Below are 24,155 nucleotides of genomic sequence, written 5' to 3' on the forward strand. Positions count from 1 at the left end.
TGCTCTGTTTGTCTTGTTTTGTTATTCATGTAACAGGTAAAGAGTTATATATGTAATTTACAATGCTACAGGGGACTATCTTGTGTGAAATGTCATGGATTTTGACAGCTGAAGCAGCTCAATTGCAGGCAGACAGTGTGTGTATGTTTAAGGAAAGTGGAAGAGAGCTTCTCACTGAAGAGTAACTCAAAGAGTATGCAGAGAAGAAAAAGAAATGGGGTTATGGATGGATGACTAAATATAGGCCTCAAAGTAACAAATGTGAGGATTTTGGGGGAATTAAGAATAAAGATGAAAGTAGAAAGTAAGGAGAAAGAAGTTGGTAGCATAAGTTTAGCTGAGGCACTGAGCTGTAATTGTGTAGAAATTAAGGAAAGCAATAATGAATCATCAGATATGAGGTATTGTGGAAATGTGGAATCTGAAGCAACAAGGAGTACCACACAGAGTAAGTGTGGCTCAACTAAAGTAAGTAAATGCATGGGTAGCAACATGGGTGATTTTAATCGCAGTAGTATCTATCCCACTGGGTGATAATGGGTGTTGCTTAGAAGCCATAGAGCCTGGGCAAGACCTACTGGCAAATTTATATGATGATAATTTTTGTGTTGTGCAGCATAGAACCATATACAGTAATTTTGTTGTAGATATTGTGGAGGATGCACAGGAGGTTATTGTTGAGGTTAACTGAATTGTAACTAATGAAATAGTATACACACACATTATGTCCAAAGGATGCAGATTTGTTACCATCTGGACTTGTGTTATCTCCTCAGAAGCAGGAAGGAGATAGGAGATGGAGGAGGAAATGGGGTTTTAAGAGAAATGTTCAGGTTGACGTGGTATAATACTTTGAGAAAGGTGTGCCTGAGGATCAGAATGTTACCACAGTGCAAGCACCAGGTCACAGTCATGCATGGTTGCAGACAGTGCAGCCTGCTCACACAGATGGTGAGCTGTTTACTAGTTAGCCGTAAGTTCATTGTGCAAAATGAATGTGATCTATGTGAAAGATACAGCACAAGCATCACACCAAACTGACCACCTGTGACACATGATGGAACCTGAGGGAACATTTTTCCAGTCATGGGACGCTGCCTCCAGTTCTTCTACCTTAAGGGACAAGTCATGTAAATAATGGGCAGGCTCACTAAGGCTCCATACACAGAATGTAGTGCCACAAGGCACCAGGAAGTTGCACCAGTGAGTGGGGGTACAAGGGAGTCTAGTGCTGTGAGAAGAATTCAGTTCATGATTAGCACTACAGTGAGGGAAATAAATAGAACTACCTATCAGCGTATTGTGTGTGATAGTAACACATGTTTTATGTATGAGCATGATTGTAGGGGACTGTTTCTTAGGAAAACATAAAGGAGACTTTGGCACAGAGATGTAGTTGCAAATCATGTGCCAAAGTGAGTAAAGAAACCATCGGCCAAACCAACAGAAATGTTGTACATAAGAGATTAATGGAATCAGACCATATACTGTTAAGAATGATTTGTTACGGATAATTTGTTAAGAGGGGCAAAGCTATCAGCAGACTGAGTTACTTGCCAAGCACAGGATATGATCAAGTGAGAATTTCTAATACTGAAAGATCTATCCAGTGCTGCATTAATTCGAACAAAATTCATTGTGATTAATGGTAGGAATGTGTGTATCTATGATTAAAGATAATTAATAAATAATGTTGCTAAATCTTTTCTTTTACTAATGAACACCTATTAGATTAGTGACACTATGATTTAAATGATTTTTTGTGTAGTAACGATGAAAGATGTGTGCACGTATGACATTTTAAGGAGTAGCCAGTGATTATGTGGATTAGTAGAACACTTGTATTCATTTTTTTGTGATGTTAGGAACATATTAAGCCAATTTACTGTTGAATGAATGACAAGGGATACCCAATGAAATAGAAGAGTTTGGTAACATTAGTATGGTAGTAGATAAGAAGCCTCTTAAAGAGATTTCAGACCAGGTACAAATGGAAGCCAGCAGGCTAATACAGGGTTGACAATACCTGTGGTAGAGACTGAAAAAATTGAAAAAAATGTATCCCATACCACTGTCAGTATTGGCATATATTCTAAGTTTCCAATAGCTACCTGGAGCTAATATCCAGTCCCTGAATTTACCAGAGGAGGGAGATATTGTAATGCCATCACTATTTTTTGGTGCTACTAAGTAATAATAGCACTGCCACAGCAGTTGCAAATACTATGCACAGAGAGGACCAAAATTTTCCAGCATAAAGCCAAGCGCCGGCACACTGGTCAGGAACATTAGAGCAGAGAACACTGTGAAGACGATGACAGCCAATTGCACATGGACTGACCCCTCTCTAGGACTACAATGCGAAGGCAGCGCACTCTATGCAAGGAGAATGTAAGCGCTGCATGCAACTAGCCACATCCAGTTATTTTCTGTAATGAAACTCTTTAATACAATTTGCTTGAATTGTTGTCTAGCAATCTGAGAAAACAGGTTTCCTAGGCACCCAATCTTTGACAAGTAGGCAGGATACAACATTGGCGATGAGTCTTCCAATGAACCCAGAGCTGACAGCCACCACAGATTCTATGTTTTCTTTTTGTGGAATTTTCTGTTTTGCTGGCACCTTAATTGGCTTTTCTTTGCAGGGGTGTGTTTACTTACTTTAACAGTACCTTTTATTTTTTGCTAATCAGTGTTTTCATGTGGGCATTGCGTAAATTTTCTTTGCTTTTGTACTTATTTTTCTTGCTTGGCTTGTCCGTTAATTGCATTTGTTTCTCTAACAATGAACAACCGGCCTACCACACCCCTTGCTAAAGGGTGCCTCAGCTGCAAGTGTTCGATGCAACACAGCTAATGCAGATGCTTCAGTTTCAGAGCCAACAAATATCAATCCTGCTCAATGCAGTGCAGCAGATACTGGCTGGTGCTGCATGCCCAACAGAACGAACTACACCTACAGTGGCTTTGAGTGCCATACTACCTTTCTTCCAGTTTCAAGAACAAGACATGGGATGGCTCAAGTGGTTGCAGCAGTTTGAAACCCATGTAATTGCTCACAACATAACAGGTACTGTGAAAGTTCTTTATTTTTTGCTCACAGTAGTAAGTGCAGTGTTCCACCTCATCTATAAACTACTCCGTAATGCGACTGTGAGTGAACTTTCATATGAACAGATTGTAGATTCACTAACTAACTATTGTGACCAACAAGTCAATGTGGTAGCAGCTAGGCACCAATTCTTTAATTTCAAGAAGTGGTCAGAACAAACTTATAGCAAGTGGGTAACAGATTTTCAGGGTATGATGAGGAAATGCAAATTCAAATGTGCTTGTGGTCCTTTATATTCAGATGTAATGTTGTGTGATGTAATTGTGTACAATGTAACTGACGTCAGACTTAGAGAACAGATTTAGAAACAATCTGATCCATCATAAGAGTCGATAGTGCAACATCAGTACAATTCAGGTGCTATGTCAGTCAATAAGTTTGAGCAGCCAACAATTTGTCAGGTCAAGTTTCCCCTGGCTCATGACCAACCCATTGGGCACATGCATGCCACAAACAGTTCTCTATACAGGCAGCTTCACAGGTGAACAGAATTAAGTCATGCCCTTGGTACTATTCATGGTACAAATGCTAAGACTGCCCATCCAGACAACCACAGTGTTAAGCTTGTGACAAGGAACGACATGTACAATCCATATGTTTGCATCAGAACAAACATACATATGAATTCTGTCCACTCACAAAAATCTAGTCACAAGGCCAATGTAATTAATGCAGTGTATTCAAAGCCTGCCTCAGGCATTAACAAAACTAGCAAGTGAACAGTTTCTTCAGTGCTACGTCAATCGAACAAACTTTTGGTTCATTTGTATATTAGTGGAAAATGTGTGAAATTTCAGTTGGATATGGATGCCTCTGTTACATTGAGGATTCATACACATATGAACTGTTAGGCTCCCCACATCTGTCTAAATCTAGCACACACCAAACAGCTTATAATGGACAAGCCATTCCCGTATTGGGAAAATGTACTTTGGCTGCCATGTATCACTTGCATACGCAAACTGTAACTTTCATTGTGCTCTAATCATGTGATTGTAAGAACATATTTGGCCTTGATTCATTTGACTTGTTTGGTTTCCACATTCAGGACCATGTGTTGTCAGTGTCTGCATTCAATACAAAAGGCAGTGTAGCTAGATTTCGGAAAGAATGCCCTGAACTTTTTTCTTAAGAGTTAGGGCAGGCTAACAATTTTGTTGCACATATTACTGTGAAAGACAATGCTCAGCCAAAATTTTGTCAGGCCAGAGCTCTTCCCATTGCATTACAGGACAAAGTCACTACTGAACTTAAAGAAATGCAAGTTAGCAGAGCTATTGCACCCATACAAACTAGTCAGTGGGCAAGTCCACTGGCTTTGCTCCCCAAACCTTCAGGTTGTATTGACTAAGTCTACAGTCAACCCACAACCTGTGACAGATACTTATCCATTGCCATGCCCAGAGGATCTCATTGCCAGATTAGGCACTGCCTGCTACTTTTCTAAAACTGATTTGTGCAACACATATCTCCAATTCCCACTAGATGGAGAATCTCAAAAAGTTTGTGTTGTACTCACTCATTTGGGGTTCTTTAAATATTTGTGTCTGTCTTTTGGCAGTACTTCTGCACCTAACATTTTCCAACAGCATTTAGAACAGCTGACTGCTCAAGTACCGAACTGTACAAACAATTTGGACGATATTGTCATAGCGGGTTGTACACCTGAAGAACACACTGCAAAACGGTGTGCTTTGTTTCATGTCGTATCTGATGCAGGACTAAAGTGTACACGGAACAATTGTAATTTTTTTAAACAAAAGTTGCAGTATCTTGGTCATGTCAAACAGTCAAGGTGTATATCCCCTTAAGCCACATTTGTTAGCCAGCCGTGATATTCCAGTCCTCACAATATTACAGAATTGTAGTCAGTCTTAGGGAAAATTAACTATTATATTCAGTTCATACCATATGCTGCACACATTGCAGCTCCATTGCATTGCTTGTGTTGAGAGAATGTCCCCTTTGTTTGGACAGATGAGTGCCAAGAAACTTTTCAATGACTTAAAGCTGCATTGCTAAGTTAACAATGCTTGGTTCACTTTGATCCTGATAAGCCAGTTGTTTTGCAAGCTGATGTTTCTTCCTATGGAACCAGTGCAGCGCTTTCACACAGATTTGATGATGAAGACAGGCCTATTGCTTTCACGCTAAAGTGTTGTGCAAAGCTCTGTGTAATTATTCACAAATAGAGAAAAAAGCATTGGGTATTGTATATGGTGTATAGTGTTACCAAATTCCACCACTATTTGTATGGAAAAAATTCTACTTAGTAATGGATCACAAGCCATTGCAATGCTTGTTTCATCCGATGAAGCTAGCTCTCTCGAACTGCCCAAAAATTGCAAATATGGGCTTTGTTGTTGTCTTAGTATCAGTATGAGATGTTGTATCGTCTGACAACTCAACATGGTAATGCGGACACACTTTCACATCTTCCAATTGGTCCTGATACAGACTGACACTACTTCTGCGTCTTGGTGTCACATCAATGCTCAGGATTGTCAATTGTTTCAGTACTTTCCTCTGAACAATGGTGCACAGACCACGGAAACCGATTGGAAAATTTTGCTAAACTACATTTGCACATCTTGGTCTCAATCTTTGCATAGCATAAAGAATTCTGTAGTGTGCTGATACTTTGCATATCAGAATAGCCTAACTAAACAGAAAGGTGGACAGTCACATGAGTTGATCCTCAAAGCTTTGCAAAAAGATGTGTTATAGTTACTTCACCAGGAACACTGGGGGATTGTTCGTAAAAAACGGTTAGCGCGTCAGCACAGTACTTGTCAGGGTTGTGTTGTTGTTGTTGTTGTTGTTGTTGTGGTCTTCAGTCCTGAGACTAGTTTGATGCAGCTCTCCATGCTATCCTATCCTGTGCAAGCTTCTTCATCTCCTAGTACTTACTGCATCCTACATCCTTCGGAATCTGCTTAGCGTATTCATCTCTTGATCTCCCTCTATGATTTTTACCCTCCACGCTGCCCTCCAATGCTAAATTTGCGATCCCTTGATACCTCAGAACATGTCCTACCAACTGGTCCCTTCTTCTTGTCAAGTTGTGCCACAAACTCCTCTTCTCCTCAATTCTATTCAATACATCCTCATTAGTTATGTGATCTACCCATCTAATCTTCAGCATTCTTCTGTAGCACCACATTTAGAAAGCTTCTATTCTCTTCTTGTCCCAATTATTTATTGTCCATGTTTCACTTCCATACATGGCTACACTTCACACAAATACTTTCAGAAACGACTTCCTGACACTTAAATCTATACTTGATGTTAACAAATTTCTCTTCTTCAGAAATGTTTTCCATGCCATTGCCAGTCTACATTTTATATCTTTTCTACTTCGACCATCATCAGTTATTTTGCTCCCCAAATAGCGAAACTCCTTTACTACTTTAAGTGTCTCATTTCCTTATCTAATTCCCTCAGATCACCCCACTTAATTTGACTACATTCCATTATCCTCATTTTGCTTTTCTTGATGTTCATCTTATATCCTCCTTTCAAGACACTATCGATTCCGTTCAACTCCTCTTCCAAGTCCTTTGCATCTCTGACAGATTTACAATATTCTTCTTGAAGTCTGAGGGAATTTCGCCTGTCTCATACATCTTGCTCACCAGATGGTAGAGTTTTGTCAGGACTGGCCCTCCCAAGGCCGTCAGTATTCTAATGCAATGTTGTCTACGCCCGGGGCCTTGTTTCGACTCAGGTCTTTCAGTGCTCTGTCAAACTCTTCATGCAGTATCGTATCTCCCATTTCATCTTCATCTACATCCTCATCCATTTCCATATTATTGTCCTCAAGTACATTGCCCTTGTATAGACCCTCTATATACTCCTTCCACCTTTCTGCCTTCACTTCTTTGCTTAGAAATGGGTTTCCATCTGAGCTCTTGATATTCATACAAGTGGTTCACTTTTCTCCAAAGGTCTCTTTAATTTTCCTGTAAGCAGTATCTATCTTACCCCTAGTGAGATAAGCCTCTATATCCTTATATTTATCCTCTAGCCATCCCTCCTTAGACATTTTGCACTTCCTATCGATCTCATTTTTGAGATGTTCATATTCCTTTTTGCCTGCTTCATTTACTGCATTTTTATATTTTCTCCTTTCATCAATTAAATTCAATATTTCTTCTGTTACTCAAGGATTTCTACCAGCCCTCATCTTTTTACCTACTTGATCATCTGATGCCGTCACTACTTCATCCCTCAGAGCTACCGATTCTTCTTCTACTATATTTCTTTCCCCCATTCCTGTCAATTGTTCCCTTATGCTCTCCCTGAAGCTCTCTACAAGCTCTGGTTCTTTCAGTTTATCCAGGTCCCATCTCCTTCAATTCCCACCTTTTTGCAGTTTCTTTAGTTTTAATCTACAGTTCATAACCAATAGATTGTGGTCAGAGTCCACATCTGCCCCTGGAAATGCCTTACAATTTAAAACCTGGTTCCTAAATCTCTGTCTTACCATTATACACTACTGGCCATTAAAATTGCTGCACCAAGAAGAAATGCAGATGATAAACGGATATTCATTGGACAAATATATTATACTAGAACTGACATGTGATTACATTTTCACGCAATTTGGGTGTATAGATCCTAAGAAATCAGTACCCAGAACAACCACCTCTGGCCGTAATAACGGCCTTGATATGCCTGGGCATAGAGTCAAACAGAGCTTGGATGGCGTGTACAGGTACAGCTCCCCATACAGCTTCAACACGATACCAGAGTTCATCAAGTGTAGTGACTGGCATATTGTGACGAGCCAGCTGCTCGGCCACCAATGACCAGATGTTTTCTATTGGTGAGATATCTGGAGAACGTGCTGGCCAGGGCAGCAGTCGGACATTTTCTGTATCCAGAAAGGCCTGTACAGGACCTGAAATGTGCGGTCGTGCATTATCCTGCAGAAATGTAGGGTTTTGCAGGGATCGAATGAAGGGTAGAGCCACGGGTCATAACACATCTGAAATTTAATGTCCACTGTTCAAAGTGCCATCGATGCGAACAAGAGGTGCCCGAGTCGTGTAACCAATGGCACCCCATACCATCACGCTGTGTGATATGGCAGTATGACAATGACGAATACACGCTTCCAATGTGCATTCACCATGATGTCGCCAAACATGGATGTGATCATCATGATGCTGTAAACAGAACCTGGATTCATCCGAAAAATTGACATTTTGCCATTCGTGCACCCAGGTTTGTCGTTCAGTACACCATCGCAGGCGCTCCTGTCTGTGATGCAGCGCCAAGGGTAACTGCAGCCATGGTCTCCGAGCTGATAGTCCATGCTGCTGCAAATGTCGTTGAACTGTTCGTGCAGATGGTTGTTGTCTTGCAAACGTCCTCATCTGTTGACTCAGGGATCGAGACGTGGCTGCACGATCCGTTACAGCCATGCAGATAACACGCCTGTCGTCTCGACTGTTAGTGAAACGAGGCCATTGGGATCCAGCACGGCATTCCATATTATCCTCCCGAACCCACTGATTCCATATTCTGCTAACGGCTAACAGTTGTTGGATCTCAACCAACACGAGCAGCAATGTCGTGATACGATAAACTGCAATAGCAATGGGCTACAATCCGACCTTTATCAAAGTCGGAAATGTGATGGTACACATTTCTCCTCCTTACACGAGGTATCACAACAACATTTCACCAGGCAACACCAGTCAGCTGCTGTTCGTATATGAGAAATTGGTTGGAAACTTTCCTCATGTCAGCACTTTGTAGGTGTTGCTAGCGGCGCCAACCTTGTGTGAACACACTGAAAAGCTAATCATTTACATATCATAGCATCTTCTTCCTGTCAGTTAAATTTCGCTTCTGTAGCACGTCATCTCCGTGGTGTAGCAATTTTAATGGCCAGTAGTGTATAATCTATCTGATACCTTCTAGGATCTCCAGGATTCTTCCATGCATACAACCTTCTTTTATGATTCTTGAACCAAGTGTTAGCTATGATTAAGTTATGTTCTGTGCAAAATTCTACCAGATGGGTTCCTCTATTTGTTACCCCCAATCCATATTCACCTACTATGTTTCCTTCTCTTCCTTTTCCTACTCTTGAATTCCAGTCACCCATGACTATTAAATTTTCGTCTCCCTTCACTACCTGAATAATTTCTTTTATCTCATCATACATTTCATCAATTTCTTCATCATCTGCAGAGCTAGTTGGCATATAAACTTGTACTACTGTAGTAGGCATGGGCTTCATGTATATCTTGGCCACAATAATGCGTTCACTATGCTGTTTGTAGTAGCTTACCCACACTCCTATTTTTTATTCATTATCAAACCTACTCTTGCATTAGCCCTATTTGATTTTGTATTTATAACCCTGTATTCACCTGACCAAAAGTCTTATTCCTCCTGCCACCAAACTTCACTAATTCCCATTGTCAAATGTCAGGGTATGAACACTAGATGATGTGACAGTGTCATCCATGTGTGGCAAATCAGTCTGATCCACCAAAAAAATTCTCTGCTTGGCCTAAATGGCAATCACTACAGCAACATGCACACGTAGACTTTGCAGGGCCTTTTTAGAATACTCGTTGGTTGACTGTGGTAGACTCTTATAGCAAATTTCCTTTTGCTCTACCAATGAATTCAACAACATCACATAGCACAATTTAGGTGTTGTCCTCTATTTTTTGTCTCAACAGTTTGCCTGAAGTCATAGTGTCAGACAACAGACCTTAGTTAACATCAAATGAATTTGAAACATTCTTTGAACACAATGGCTAACTAGTGCACTGTTCCATCCACAGTGAAACGGTGAGGTGGAACTGTTCGTCAGAACATTCAAGCAGCAGATGGCCAAACTTTGCACAACACACACCAGGAATCAAGCATTGCAACTGTTTCTTGCCTCCTATTATTTGCATCCACAAGATGGACCATTGCTGGTGGAATTGATTCACAGCCACTGCCATCAGACACTGCTGCACTCTTCTCAGCATCCATCACCAAAGGAAGGCCACAAGTATCACTTTGCACCACATGATATTGTGTTTTACAGGGTTTTTAGTGGCAGCAGATGGTGAGATTAAGGCAAGGTCCTTCGTTGACTTGGCACATGCATGTATCTCATTTCAGGCGCAGATGGATTGCAGCAGTAACATCACAATCAAATTCTCTACTGTCATGTGCAGGGTGATCCTTCTGTCTCTCTTCCCCGAGATTCATTGGTATTGAGGACAGTGCAGCCACATCAGCCACCTGAGGGTGACATCACAACACTGTGGGATGACCCCACAGAGATGGAGCCTTCACCTCCTTTGCCTACTCTCGGTCCTACCGATGGAGCTGGACACACCCACACTGAACCAGCCGACACCTTCTACATCAGGTTATGGGCCTCAGGAGGTGGACACGTACCCTTCTGGTCACTTTCCAGGGGACATTTCTGCCAGAGCAAAGGCCGGATGGCAGGGTACGACCAGAAGCCTGACATCCCCTGCAGCTACGGCTTCCAGTCCAGCACAGCATCCATGATCCCGCCTCTCCTCTCATTGTCAAGCTCCTTATATGACAACAGTCTGTCACTTTGTGGGGGAGGAATGTTCCTGTGTAAAGTCAAGCACTGGCACACTTGTCGGGAGCATTGGAGCAGAGAAGGCTGTAAAGAAGGTATCAGCCAATTGCACGCAGACCAACCCCTCTCTAGAATGACAAAGAGATGGCTGTGAACTCTATGAAGAGAACATAAGCGCTGCACCTGACTTACCACAGCCAGTTGAAGGCTACCAGTTCTGCCAGTTCTACAGCAGCAAGTCCAAGAATAGTATCAAGACTAGTCATTTCACTACTTCTATGTAGCATAGCCTATCCTCAAGAGATTTCCTATTTTGTCTGTTGCCCTTTGCTTGTGACATATCATGTACTTCTCATAGTTAAGTATTGTCATTTATATTTTGTAATAAAACTCTAATTTGATTTGCTTGAATTGTCTAGCGATCCGAGAAAGCAAGTTTCCTAGGCACCTCATCTTCGACAAGTAGGCAGGATGCAACACGAAACACCATCACATCAGACACAGTAAATACCACCATTTGGTTTCTACATTTCAGCCCAAGGACCAGTGCTTGCAGCAGCAGCTAGCACATTGATGCACCTACTGGCAATCACCATATTTTGATATACATACTTGTAAGCAGTGCCTCAGCACAACATGTGTGCATTGAAGCTGTATAAATACCCAAGATTTTCAATAGAGGTACCCACAGTCTGGTATCACCTACGTGATAGGAGGTCCATGTCAAGCAATGGGGTGACATGGTATTGCAAGCTGCCACCATGACACTTGGGCTCCATCATCGTGGAGCCATGTTCCAGTACTATTTTTCCATACCTGTGGACTTGGAGATTTCCATCTGGTGGACCACTCAGGTTCACTTCAGCCACAGCTGGACTTCTGTCTTGGAGGGCAGCTACTCATGTCTAGTGTGGTGCTGCCACCCTACTTCCTGCACTTATGCAGGCAAACTGCTGCTGTATGCCACCACTCACAGAGGCCATCACCACTACTGGAGGGTTGTCTTCAACAGCAAGAATCAAGGAGGGCTTCTGCATCCACAAGAGTACCCTGCCCTGAATTGCAAAGCTATGCCTGGCCAGTGCACTTGTAGCCACAGATGTCCCACATCAAGTCCTAGTCCACAACTGATGCTAAGCTGTGTCTCCATACTTATTATGAAGATGCTGGTAATTCATTACCAATGACTTTATATGCTGGAGGACACTTCCACCACAAACTGTTGTTCTACATACATGAGAATTCTTTTAAACTTGAGCCTCAGTTCTCCTACATGCTCCCCAGAGGGAAATGATTTCACTTCTCCTGTGATGTGACACAGCTGACTCTTTAACTTCCTTAGGATGGAAATCTTCCTACTTGTATCAGCTACCCTTCATACTTTAATAATCAATGTCGCTACAACATCTTTTGGTCACTATTACTGGTTTCAGTATGGACATCCTCAAAGAGGTCTGGTCTATCTGTTGCTATCAGAACTCGTATTTTTACATCATCGGTTGGCTCCCCAACTATCTGTCTTAGGCAGTTTTCAGAGTAGGGATTTAGTAATGTTTTGCAGAATGTCTTTTCATGTCCACCTCTTACAAAATGATATTTTTTCCAACTGATAGTTGGATGATTAAAAGCTCCTCCAGTGATGACACTGATTGGGAATAGTCATACTAGGGGAATGAGGTCTTCTCTAAAGTTTCTGGTTACATTTGGGGATGAGTCTGGTATTGATAGAAAGATTGAGTCACAAGTTTATGTCAATCCACTATCATGGCCACTGAGAGGAACACCTGTTGTGTCCAAGTGCAGTATTTGTGTACAGAATGTATCGTTTATTATACAGCTTTTCTGGGTATGGTGCTAGGTCATGTTGTAAAATAATGACTACTTGATCAAAGTTACAGTTACATTCTAATCAATCTAATGGTGCATTATGTTGTTCAGGGTTCATTACATATCATTATGATGGAATGAAATTATTATGACACAATTTTAAAGCCTAACACATCCTGGACCATGTGAGTGCTGTAGAAGACAGGCTGTGTTAGGATCCATCAGGGATCAATGTGGACCAAGAATGTAGAGAAGTCTACATCAGCAGACCAGTAGCTCTATACATTCAGGAGCACAAGTGTTACACTCAGCTTGGGCAGCACAACAAATCTGCAGTGGCTGAACACCAGAAAGATTGCAGCAAGAAAATAAAATTCAACAAAAACTGTGTTCTTGACAGTCAGGGTTGGTGAAACACAGAATCAGAGTGTTCACTGAAGTATTAAAATATCCTAACAATATGAACATAGAGGATGATGGTAGGCTTGCAGCATCCTGGCTGGCAGCCATCAGAGTTCAAAAGGCTGCACAAACAACTTGAGATGTGAGAATTCCAATGAACTACAGCCACTATATGACCCGTGTACCCACAAGAAGAAAACTACAGTGCACATCCCTACCACTCATGGCACATTATAAGCAGCAGATCCCCACTCCCTCCACAACAGGAAACCAATTACAATAAGTTTCCCACTCATTCCATCACATGAGAGCAATAATATCAATTATGTTAAAGTTGTAACAATGTCATGTTCTGTAGAGGAGTCATGACAAAATGTAATGGACTCTTGACAACAAAATATAATGGATTCTTGACAGCAAAATACACTAATAGTCCCAGAAGAAGAGCATGGGAACTATATCAAACTGTCAGTTTTATCAAGTGATAGTTACTGTAGAATATGATGTGGTACCTTACCCAGATTATACTTGCATTAACTGACACTGGCCACAAAGGCCTATACAGTGGTATAGAGCATATAAAATTTGTAGTGAAATCTGACACTAGTGCAAGAATGTAGGGCAGGGGCAGAGTAGGGGTAAGATCAGTGGCACAAAATATCATTTTGCCCATTTAGAAAAATTTTGTCTAACTCACGCTGCCGTTTATACCAAATCTTGCCCAAATATTCCTATTAGCCTATCCTTTTGATATGAGGTTATATTGTCCCCTAAATTACAAAAGGTAGGACACAGTTCTTAATGGGGTATATGATTACCGTGAATGGCGTTCTTGTGGTAGATCATTCCATTGTCCATCCTGTGCAGTTGACAGTAAGTGGATGGCCACTAGCACATGTGTATGTGCTGCAATACACCTCCCTCATGCATCTCTGATGTGCTTGATGGGATTTAATGGGGAATGGGCAGGCTAGCCAATTCATTGGTTATCCTCACATTCCAAGAGCTCATCCACCTGCTCTGTTCTAAGCAATTGCATAATGTTGCACTGCAGAATAATTTTATTGCATCTGTTTAAAGGTTTTAGAAGTTTTACCAGGTAATCTCAGAACAGAGAAGGTTAGCTGTACACCAGTGTGCCAATTGGAATGTTAACAAAGCAAATTGCCAATGTAATAGGGTGAAAGGTGAGCATTGCCACACAATCTCAGATAGAGGCAGAAAGGCTTGGCCCTTTTAATAACACTGCTTTTGGAGCTCAAAGACACATCACTCATGCTGACATTCTGCCTGTGTCACTAGAACCAAAGGGAATGAGAGTCTATTGGGTTTCAATGAAACTATGACAAGCTGATTGATGATGGCCAGCCTATAACCTGCTTGCTGACTTTAGCACTGAGGTGCAGCCAACCTGATGCATGCCACAGCTGTGATCTGCCACTTCTGTCTACTGGATCTTTGTGGGTAAGAGCACTGGTGGGCGGCCAGCCCTCTTATACTGCAGGTAATCAAAGATGATCTAAAAACTGTCATCCCCATACTTATCAGGTGTTTTACATTTCCACAGTATACTAGCCAGCTATTCAGCATCTGCTGCAGCCTTGGTTGATCCGTGATGGATGACCAGGGCCTAATCTTCTGACAGTTGACATCCTGGAGCACAGTCAGCAGCCTGCACCTGAGCACATAATGGACTGTCTTTAAGAGTGCTGAAGTGGAAGCCGTGATGTGTCACAGGACTTCAGGGCAAGGACATTCCTTGTCCCTCCCACTAGAGGTCTGCAAATAGGGCATTTCACTCACACATACTTGCTCGAGCCCAGCACGAACATTCATGGCTTGCCCATGTATGATTGGTCAAAGTGAGTAGACTGTAGTCAAATGAGGTGCCATGGGGAGGGAAGGGCAGAGGCCATCCGATCTGGCATGCTTGCATGCTGCTGTTGTGACCATTTCAGTATTCGTAGTGTGTGTCTACATGCTGGAGCTGCCCCTTACATACTCCCTCCGGCTGATGGACCTACACTCACATCACTTTAGTTATGCTGTAGACATATATTCCTGGGTGGTAGTGTCTATAGTGACACTATTATGATCCATCAGAGAAAATAGCATGCTTTATGCAATAACGAAACATTGGAAACCATTTGGAGTTTCACAAGAAAACCAAAATAATGCCTAGTGTTCTGATTCTGGACGAAATAAAGTTTCACGCTATAAAGTCGAGTGAGCATGGCACAATTATTACAGGACCTTTCCGTTTCCAGCAAGGACTGTCAGATATTGGGTTCAGAAAAGCTTATGATGCTACCAGTATGCACGAACTGTTAAAGAAATAACAGCTTAAAAACGCAGTAAATTGTAATAGGCCTACCTGTTTTGCGTGACTGAAAATATTTTAAAAAACTGATACCTTAAAATCAGAGTTTTCTGGCCAAAGTGAAGAACCAAACTTTTTATAGGCGTAACTGAATATTTTGGTTAATATATACCATTAATAAAGTTGTACTTGGACTTTATTACAAGAGTTACTCATTCCTTCCTGGCATCGTTTACGAACGTCTGCAGAATGAATTACAGATGTCAAAAACAATACTGCACAATTACTAACGTGTTTACTTCAAACATGTAGGCCTACCGACTTCATCACAAATAGCTTCATTATTTCAACTCGTACTTGAGATCGCAGACGCTAATTACGTTCTAAAACGATAAACTAAATCGAACGTGCATGCGCAACGCATAACAAGTCTCTCAATAATTCAAATACCTTTTAATCGTTTCCAAAAGTCCTCTGAACTTCAATTCAACTCAAAAGCTAACATAGGAAGCGCGAGAGACGTTTGGCAGAAAATGGCACCAAAGCTAATCAACCAATCACGGGCAACTTCACCTATGGCCACTCTCTCCCTATACAGGCTCTCTAGCCTGCAGCAGCCGAACGACGTGGCCAGCGCACGCCACTGGGTACAGAGGCCGGCGCAAGCAACGGCGAGCCGCGGCTTTTACCAGACTCTGCACCTCTGACCGGAGCGACGCGTTCGGTGGCAGGCGTCGGCAGCGTGCTGCCTTCATCTCCCGAACTGCGCTCGGCACTCGTGGCGACGCGGCTGACGTCGCAGAGCGTATCGACAGGGGGATGGCAGACTACCGCGGCGTGCGCACACAACGGCTCGCACGACGCGGGGGCAGCAACCACTGCCGTCCTGGATGTCGCAGACGTCTGCACACTCACACAAGGCGAGGGCAAGGCAGCCTGTGAGCCCACCACGCTGCTGCGGGTCAAGACCGCCGCGTAGGTTAATCCCAAGTCCAGCTGGTCTGTCCTACTAGCTTCGGGGACTGGACTGGTCTGTGGCCACAGCCCCTCTCTATTATCTAAGGCTAGGCGGCCTGTGGTACTAACATCCCGGGCCGCTGTCGCCTGGGGCTTTCGCCCAGCACTAAGGACGAAGGGCCTGTCCTCCTAGCTTCGGGGGCCCTCGCCTGTGACCTCCCGCCGGCCGACCTCTCTGGGGGCCCCAGAGTACCGGACACAGCATCGTGTCCCATACTCACTCTCCCCCGACCGGCATCGCCAGGGGTAGCGGATGCTGCATTGCAGATCCGCTGATGGCCGCTTTCATCTTCAGCCGCGGGTCGCGTCGGCCGCAAAACTCGCACTCGAAAACGGGAGTCTTTTCCGGGTCGTGCAGCCTTCTGTATTGGAGGAGAAGGGCCGAGTGGTCCTTATACTCGCCAAAGGTTGGCCTGCCGGCAGCCTTGGTGACGAAGCAGATCCGGCAGCGGAAGACCTCCGTCGGCAGGGTCACCACCAGCTCCATCGTTCAGGTCGCGGACCTGAAACAAAAAAATAAACGCGACCGCTTCTCGGTGCAGAAATCGGTCCATTTTAGCCCATATTAAGTTTATAAGAACAGATTTTTTAGTCATTGAGGTAATACTTGGGAAGGAACGTAGGAGAGGTTCACAGTCGGTAAGGAGAAAATAGCCGCGAAGGTGTAGCTCTACGGCGGCTGCCGGACACCGGAGCATCGCACTTCGGGCCGACGTAACTAAGAATTATCTCGGAAATATAAGATCTTGGGTTCTGGCCAAGATGGAGAGAGTCATAATCTTGTGTTTAGCCCCAGTGGAGACCCAGACGTAGCTGGCCGGGGGAAAAAAAGGAAGACGAGCAGAGTGGAAGGCTCATACGTCGCTACCAACTCTGCCGCCGGTGTCGACAGCAAAGGCTGGACACACAGGAGACCGGTCTGCATCTGCCTCCCTGCAGATCGCTGAACCTCGATCGAGGAAGGGCCAGATGGGGCCTGAGCATCTCGCAACCCTCAGTCATAATCGGGAGATAAAGAGGGAGGAAGACTTCAATGCAGGGCAGGTCCGGTAGTAACACCGGCAGTTGCTACCCTCACAGCAAGGCCGGCCACGTTCCGGAGCCTGCTGCTGCAGCTTCGTCATATTTGGGTGCTGGAAGACCAGTGACTAAAGAAAATACATCGCATATCAGTGTGTTTTTTATCCAACCTTGCCAGCATTAAGCTGATAAGAACAGATTTTTATTTATCGAGATAATTCTTAGTTACATTTTCACGAAGTATAAATTTAGGAAAAGAATATTCATGACTCTATACAATGCGAGTTTTACAGATTTAGTAAGTTTAGATAAAATTTAGACAAACGGTTCTAACCGTACTTAAGTATTGTATTACTATTCTAGTTCGTGGGTTAAGCCCACTACTTAAACATTGAGAGACCGCTTTAGGCGCGGGTACTTAAGTATGTCATCCTTAAGAGTATTCCAGCGATAGGCGCGGCCTTACTTATGTCAGACCAGGGTAGGTTGGACCTAATTTAGGGGCTATTTTATTTTTCCATTCTTCTCCATGCCCTGACAGCACACTGCACATGCACGGCTGCCAGCGGCTGGTGCGCCACGCACGCAGGCGGGTCACACTCAGCCGGACTTCTCCCCTCTGTCCGCCTTGCGGCAGACGTCACTGGGGTGTCGTGGCAGGAGGGCGTTGCTTCCCACGCTGGCTGGAAACTGCCGGGCAGTAGGCACACGTTTGGCGCCGCCTAGCACCGCGCCAACCGGGGTGGGGGCCATATTCGGCGGACACCACGGAGGGAGGGCCACCAGGCAGCACCGCACGCACCGCTACTGACTCGGCACTGCTGCGGTGCAGCGCGAAGATGGTGTAGCGCCGCAGGTCCCGCGTCGTGGAGGAGAATCTCGACACCGGCGTCACGAAGGCACCGACCTCGAAGTTCTCCGACGACTGCAGTCTCGAGGGTCTCGCAGCCTGACGTCAGAGCATGCCACAGTCTAGGGGGACACATACTGGCGGTAGGCAGTAATGTGTTCCACGTAAATGTCGCGGGACCACTTGATGGTGTCAGACACCATCAGCCGCCGCATCAGTTGGCAGTAGCGGCTAGCGATGCCTAGGTGCCGAAGCTCGTTCTGGCGGTCCCACGCCCCCAGACTGCCGACAACCAGGGCGTCGACAGTGACGGAATAGCCGCGAGCGGCTAATCCGCGCGCAACGTCGGCGTACTTTATCTTCTTCAGTTGCCGAGCGTTGTCGAGCGCAATCCGCCTATTCTCGAAGGGGATCGTCACATCGACGATGGTCACAGTCTTCGCGGCCTCGTCAGTTATTACGAGGTCCGGACGCAGCCCACTGCTGTCCCCTATGACGGCTTGGTTGATCCTGACGTCAGGAACAGCAGTGTTTCCTCTCCTTGGCCACCCAGCGACTGCTGTCGCGAGGCGGTTGAGGACCGCGTTGTGGCGATACTGCAGGGCTGCTGAGTGCACCATACACGCGTTGATCACGTGTGGGAGCGTCTCGTTGTTGTGGCCACAGCGTCGGCAGGCTTTGTTGTTGTTTGCCCGCCCATCAAAACGGCGGCAGCCGTTGAGAGGCACGACTCCGAGCCTGGTGCGATGTATGAAGCGCCAGTCTGCGAAGCGCGTGTATTTGCCTCCCGCAATGAAGTGGTTGGACGCTGTGGACTCCCTGGTGCACTCGAACACCTTCCCCTGGTCCGGTTTCCTGAGTAGGATGTTGCGCAGGCGCTGCCTCAGACACTCGCGGAGCGTCCGCGAGAGGAGACGTTTGGCGCCCTCTCCCACCCGGACATGCTCGACGCCAGTGTTGGCGGTGCGTCCCACGCTGTCATCATCGTGCTGCGGTCCATCGCCGCCATCTTCGAGGTGTCGTGTAGTCCCAGGCGCCGCCCCCTCCGTGGCCGGCTGCGTCACCCCTCCGATGCCGCCGTGTTCCGCGTCGTCAGCGATGGCGGGTCGGCCGTTGACCTCCACCTGCACTCAGAGAGCAGTTCACTCCAGCGCCAGGTGACGCCACGCGGCGCTAGGCGCCTTGTGGCGTTCCTGACGCGTGTCCACAGTGACTGGATGTCGCCTCCGTCACGTGCGAGGTCACCCTCAGTGCTGCCGCTAAGGTAGGTGGCCAAGTCGGGTCGACTCGGCTCCCTCCCCAGTCGGCGGCGCGCGGCCGTAGATAGAGTGGCCCAGGCGATGTCGCGGGCGGTGGCGTCGTCGCAGTGCAGCATGCGGAAGCCGTGGACGATCGTCGAGATGTCCGCAGCGTCCGCGAGCGGCGTCAGGCCGCATCCTCCCTCTCCCAGCGCGAGGTACAGCTGTTCAGTGGACGCACGCTGTGGAAGGAAGAGCCATGATTTGACAGCCGCTTTCACTGCCTTGTCGAGTGCAAAGTCAAGCCTAGGGGGGAGGAAGACACGCACAGCGTCAATCTTCTGCCAGGGAGCCAGCAGGGAAGCGTCCAGGTGCTGCAAGTCACGTCGAACTGCCGCCATCGCATCCGTTGGCGTCTGCGAGACTTTGTACCCGGTGGGAACGCCAAGATGGAGGTAGGCGTCACCCGCACAGAGCACGGCTGGTTCTCCCCCTTCCAGGGCGAATACCGAGCCTAGTGTCTGCCGACGGCGGATGTGAAGCGTGGCACACTTCGACGGCTTGAAGGTAAGCCCGGCCAACGTCGCCGCCTCACCCACAACATTGAGGAGCGTCTGCATCGCCTCTGAATCCCGCGCCAGAAGCACGATATCGTCCGCATACGCCAGTGCGCTCACACTGACGCCGCTAAGCGGAATACCACACTCATTTCTGAGCGAGGTTGCGGCGCGAAGTACCGGCTCGAGCGCGAGGTGAAAGACGATGGGCGACAGTGGACAGCCCTGCTTGACCCCCGCCTGGATCTCAATCTCCTCCTTTAGTCCGTCAGATGTACGGACGCGGGTGGAGCAACCATTGTACATATCGGCAATTAGCTGATGCAATTGCTCTGGTAGTCCCATCCCGCTCAGTACTCCAAGGAGGTGAGCGTGAGGCACCGAGCCGAAAGCGTTCGCCAGATCAAGCCAAGCAAAGCATGCTTGGCCTCCCCTGCGCCTTGCATCATCAATTGCCGTCTGCACAATGAAGTTGTGCTCATAGCAGCCTTCAAAAGTTCTGTTCTGGGGAGAGCAGGTTGAAACGCTCTGCCCAGAGGGTTGTGCGGTCCGCAACGATTGCAGCAAAGAGCTTAGAGATGGTGGAGCTCAATGCTAAAGGCCGCCAGTTCGTCACGTCCGAGACGTCCCCTTTCTTGTGGATGAGGACGGTAGTGGATACTTTCCACTGCACCGGAGTCTTCCGCTCATTCCAGCAGCGCGAGAAGATCTTAGCTAGCACATGGCAGCCAGGATCCTCACGTCGCAAGTCCGAGTAGGTGACTCCGTCTGCCCCAGGAGCAGTATTGCTCGCCTTCTGGAGCCGCTGTTGCACCTCCGCGGCGGTGATCAGCGACAGGACCTCCTCGCTGACATCAGGGAGCGTGGTGGCGGCAAAGTCCGGGACAGCAGCTGGTGCATCTGAAACAGAAAAGTCGGGTTTAGAATATACTTCCTTAAAGTGCTCCGTGAGCACGTTGCCATCGATTTGGCAGTACGGCGACGTCTCGCCAAGGACGCGTTGCATCGCCTTGCGCCGGTCCGCGCGGTACAGCTTCTGAATCTCAGACGCTGCATTCGCGTCGTACCGACGCTCGGCGGCCGCCGCGCGCCGTGCGCCACGTCCACCGCGCTGCCCACCGCGGCCGCGTGTAGGGGCAGGGGGAGGGGGATTGGCAGCAGCGTCGGCGCGGCCCTGGCCGCGGTGCGCTGCTGCTGGTGGCCCATCCTGTCGATCTCCGGCTGCCTGGCGTTGTGGCTTCGTCTCGGCGATCTCGGAGATGAAGTCCTCGACGACCGAGACGAATGCGTCCCACGGCTGGTCGTGGACGCTCTCCAGGGCCGCCAGCCAGCGCCGCTGCCACTCCGTTAGCCGAGCGTCGGCTGGGGGAGGGGAGGGCGGAGCTGCCTCGGTTGCGCCCTGTACGGAGGGTACAGGAGGGTTGGTCGAGTTCGGTGGAGGACAGGAGTTTTGCGGCGGAAGGTTGGGACTGGGACGGTTGTTACGGTGTCTGCATCTCCTCTTCTTGCTGCCAGGTCTCGGAGATGCAGCTGCAGTCCCTCCGTTCACGTCGCGCCGCTCCGTCGTCTGCGTCGGTGGTGGTGCCGTGCTGCCATCTGGCGTGGGTCGCGCAGTGCTGCTTTCAGTCGCCGCGCCGTTGACAGGTGGCGCAGCGGTAGCAGCGGGGGCCGGTGTAGCTTGCGCCGGCCTGGCGCTCGGGTCGGGCGCACCGCGGCTGGTGTTCGCCGCGCCGCCAACAGATGGCCCAGCGGTCGCCCGCGCCTTGCCGCCGGCGCGAGAAACACGAGGTGTAGCTCGCGCCGGTCGCTCAGGCGCGTCGACTCGCGCCGGACCGCTGCTACGCGGACTGGGCGGTATAATGCGCCGTCGGTCCAGAGGCGGTGGTCTGCGTCCTGCAGCACGGCGTCTGTCCCTCCGTGGGGTGACTACGTGCCACTCATTGTCTGTAAGAGAAACTTTTTTATTAATAACACTCCCTGCCAGAGCGGAGACGGAGTGAATGGCGCCACTCGACGCATTCGCCGGCAGGGCAGAGGAGCCGCGACGCGTGTACGTCTGCGACCGCACAAGCACCACACCGTCCGGTGCATCCGCCGAGCGCGCGGCCTTTGGTGCGTCAACAAGCGGCGCGGCTGCGCCGTGAGTGACAACACCACCGGTCGCGGCGAGCGAGACAGCCTGTCTGCCACTGTCCGTCGGCATCGCAGAGCTACCTGTTGGCGGCGTACCGAATGCGGGCGGCAGTCCCACGCCGGTACCCACGCTCCCGACAGATGGCGGGCGGGAGGCGCCTACGGCAGCCGCACGACGTGGCCAGCGTACGCCACTGGACGCGGTGGCCGGCGCGAGCAGCGGCGAGCCGCGTCCTTTGCCGGACACTGCGCCTCTGGCCGGAGCGACGCGTTCGGCGGCAGGCGTCGGCAGCGTGCTGCCTTCACCTCCCGAACTTGCGCTCGGCACTCGTGGCGACACGGTTGACGTCGCAGAGCGTATCGACAGGGGGATGGCAGATTACCGCGGCGTGCGCACACAACGGCTCGCACGACGCGGGGGCAGCAACCACTGCCGTCCTGGATGTCGCAGACGTCTGCACACTCACACAAGGCGAGGGCAAGGCAGCCTGTGAGCCCACCACGCTGCTGCGGGTCAGGACCGCCGCGTAAGTTAAACCTAAGTCCAGCCGGTCTGTCCTACTAGCTTCGGGGACCGGACTGGGCTGTGGGCATAGCCCCACTCTATTATCTAAGGCTAGGCGGCCTGTGGTACTAGCTTCCCGGGCCGCTTTCGCATGTGGCTTTCGCCCAGCACTAATTAAGGACGAAGGGGGCCCTCGCCTGTGACCTCCCGCCGGCCGACCTCTCTGGGTGCCCCAGAGAGCCAGACACGGCATCGTGTCCCATACTCACTCTCCCCTGACTGGTAGCGCCGGGGGTTGCGGATTCTGCATTGCAGAGCCGCTGGTGCAGACGCAGCGTCTTCAGCCGCGGGTCGCGTCGGCCGCAAAATTGACATTCGAAAATGGGGACCGTTTCCGGGCCGTGCAGCCTCCTGTAGTGGCGGAGAAGGGCCGAGTGGTCCTTGTACTCGCCAAAAGTTGGCCTTCCTGCAGCCTTGGTGACAAAGCAGATCCGGCAGCGGAAGACCTCCGCCGGCAGCGTCACCACCAGCTCCACTGTTCAGGTCGGGGACCTGAAACAGGAAAATAAGCGCGACTACACTTTGATCTTAGCCAAAAGGCCGAGAAAGACTGTCTCTATGAGAACAATTTTTGCTTTTGACCAACATTGCATCAATAAGTGTGTGCATTGGATATCTCTGTTGTTGTAATTATAAAAAATTTTTTCAACTCTGTATTGGCCACTGCCCAAAACAATTTTTAATATTTTTTTTTGTGAGGAGCACGGGAGCTATGTAAGTAGGCTGTTTAGGTTTTTATGTTGGTAACGTCATGTAGCGCTCTGTATGAAAATCACTGACTGTGCTGTGTGCAATCTGTGGCTGGTTTGCATTCTTGAAATAGTCGCTATTGTAGTGTTGGGCAGTTGGCTGTTAACAGCGCGTAACGTTACGCAGTTGGAGGTGAGCCGCCAGCGGTGGTGGATGTGGGGAGAGAGATGGCAGAGTATTGAGAGCGGATTATCTGGACGTGTCTCCATCAGAGAGGGTAACTTTGTAAGACTGGATGTCATGAACTGATATATATATATATTTTGTGTTTCCACCGGCACGTATTCTCGTAGGCGCCTGGCGCTGCGCTTCGATTAAGAAGGCGGTTCGGGTGTGATTTTGATTCTATGAACTGAACTGTGTCGAGAATCACTCCACGTTGTTTAGTTGGTCACACGGAGAGTGAGCAGCATATATATATATATATATATATATATATATATATATATATATATATATTTATATATATATATATATTACTTTTGAACACTATTACGGTAAATACATTGTTAATTCTCTATCAAAATCATTCATTTGCTAACTATGCCTATCAGTAGTTAGTGCCTTCAGTAGTTAGAATCTTTTATTCAGCTGGCAGTATTGGCGCATGCTGTATTGCAGTAGTTTGAGTAACGAAGATTTTTGTGAGGTAAGTCATTCATGTAAGGTATAGGTTATTGTTAGTCAGGGCCAATCTTTTGCAGGGATTTTTGCAAGTCAGGTTTCGTTGCGCTAAAAATATTGTCAGTTTAGTGATGATCAGAATAAGTAAAGAGAGAAATGTCTGA

General features: G+C 47.5%; 2 protein-coding genes across 2 annotated transcripts in view; both read right to left on the reverse strand.

Annotated features, from left to right (window-relative positions):
• LOC124555856 (proline-rich protein 36-like) overlaps positions 1-16,741 on the reverse strand; it is a 38,295-nt gene extending 21,554 nt beyond the window's left edge. Inside the window, exons 1-2 of the mRNA XM_047129921.1 lie at positions 16,476-16,741; positions 15,946-16,192 (exon numbers count right to left, since the gene is read on the reverse strand). Coding sequence (XP_046985877.1) covers positions 15,946-16,192; positions 16,476-16,741 — 513 coding nt within the window. The remainder of the gene's footprint in view (positions 1-15,945; positions 16,193-16,475) is intronic.
• Positions 16,742-20,409: 3,668 nt separating this feature from the next.
• LOC124555858 (mucin-7-like) lies at positions 20,410-22,122 on the reverse strand. The gene is made up of 2 exons (XM_047129922.1): positions 21,039-22,122; positions 20,410-20,819 (listed from the first exon to the last, which is right to left on the reverse strand). Exons 1-2 carry the CDS (start codon positions 22,120-22,122, stop codon positions 20,410-20,412), a joined length of 1,494 nt encoding a protein of 497 aa, XP_046985878.1.
• Positions 22,123-24,155: the final 2,033 nt, after the last annotated feature.

This window comes from Schistocerca americana, chromosome X (assembly GCF_021461395.2).
Source record: "Schistocerca americana isolate TAMUIC-IGC-003095 chromosome X, iqSchAmer2.1, whole genome shotgun sequence".
NCBI lineage: Eukaryota > Metazoa > Arthropoda > Insecta > Orthoptera > Acrididae > Schistocerca > Schistocerca americana.

Excerpts from the sequence above, each read along its gene's own strand:
- LOC124555858 (XM_047129922.1), bottom strand. The coding sequence starts at position 22,122 with ATGCCGACGGACAGTGGCAGACAGGCTGTCTCGCTCGCCGCGACCGGT. Across the intron at positions 20,820-21,038 it reads TGCCCCTACACGCGGCCGCG|ATGCACCAGCTGCTGTCCCG; the intron begins GTGGGCAGCGCG and ends TTTCTGTTTCAG.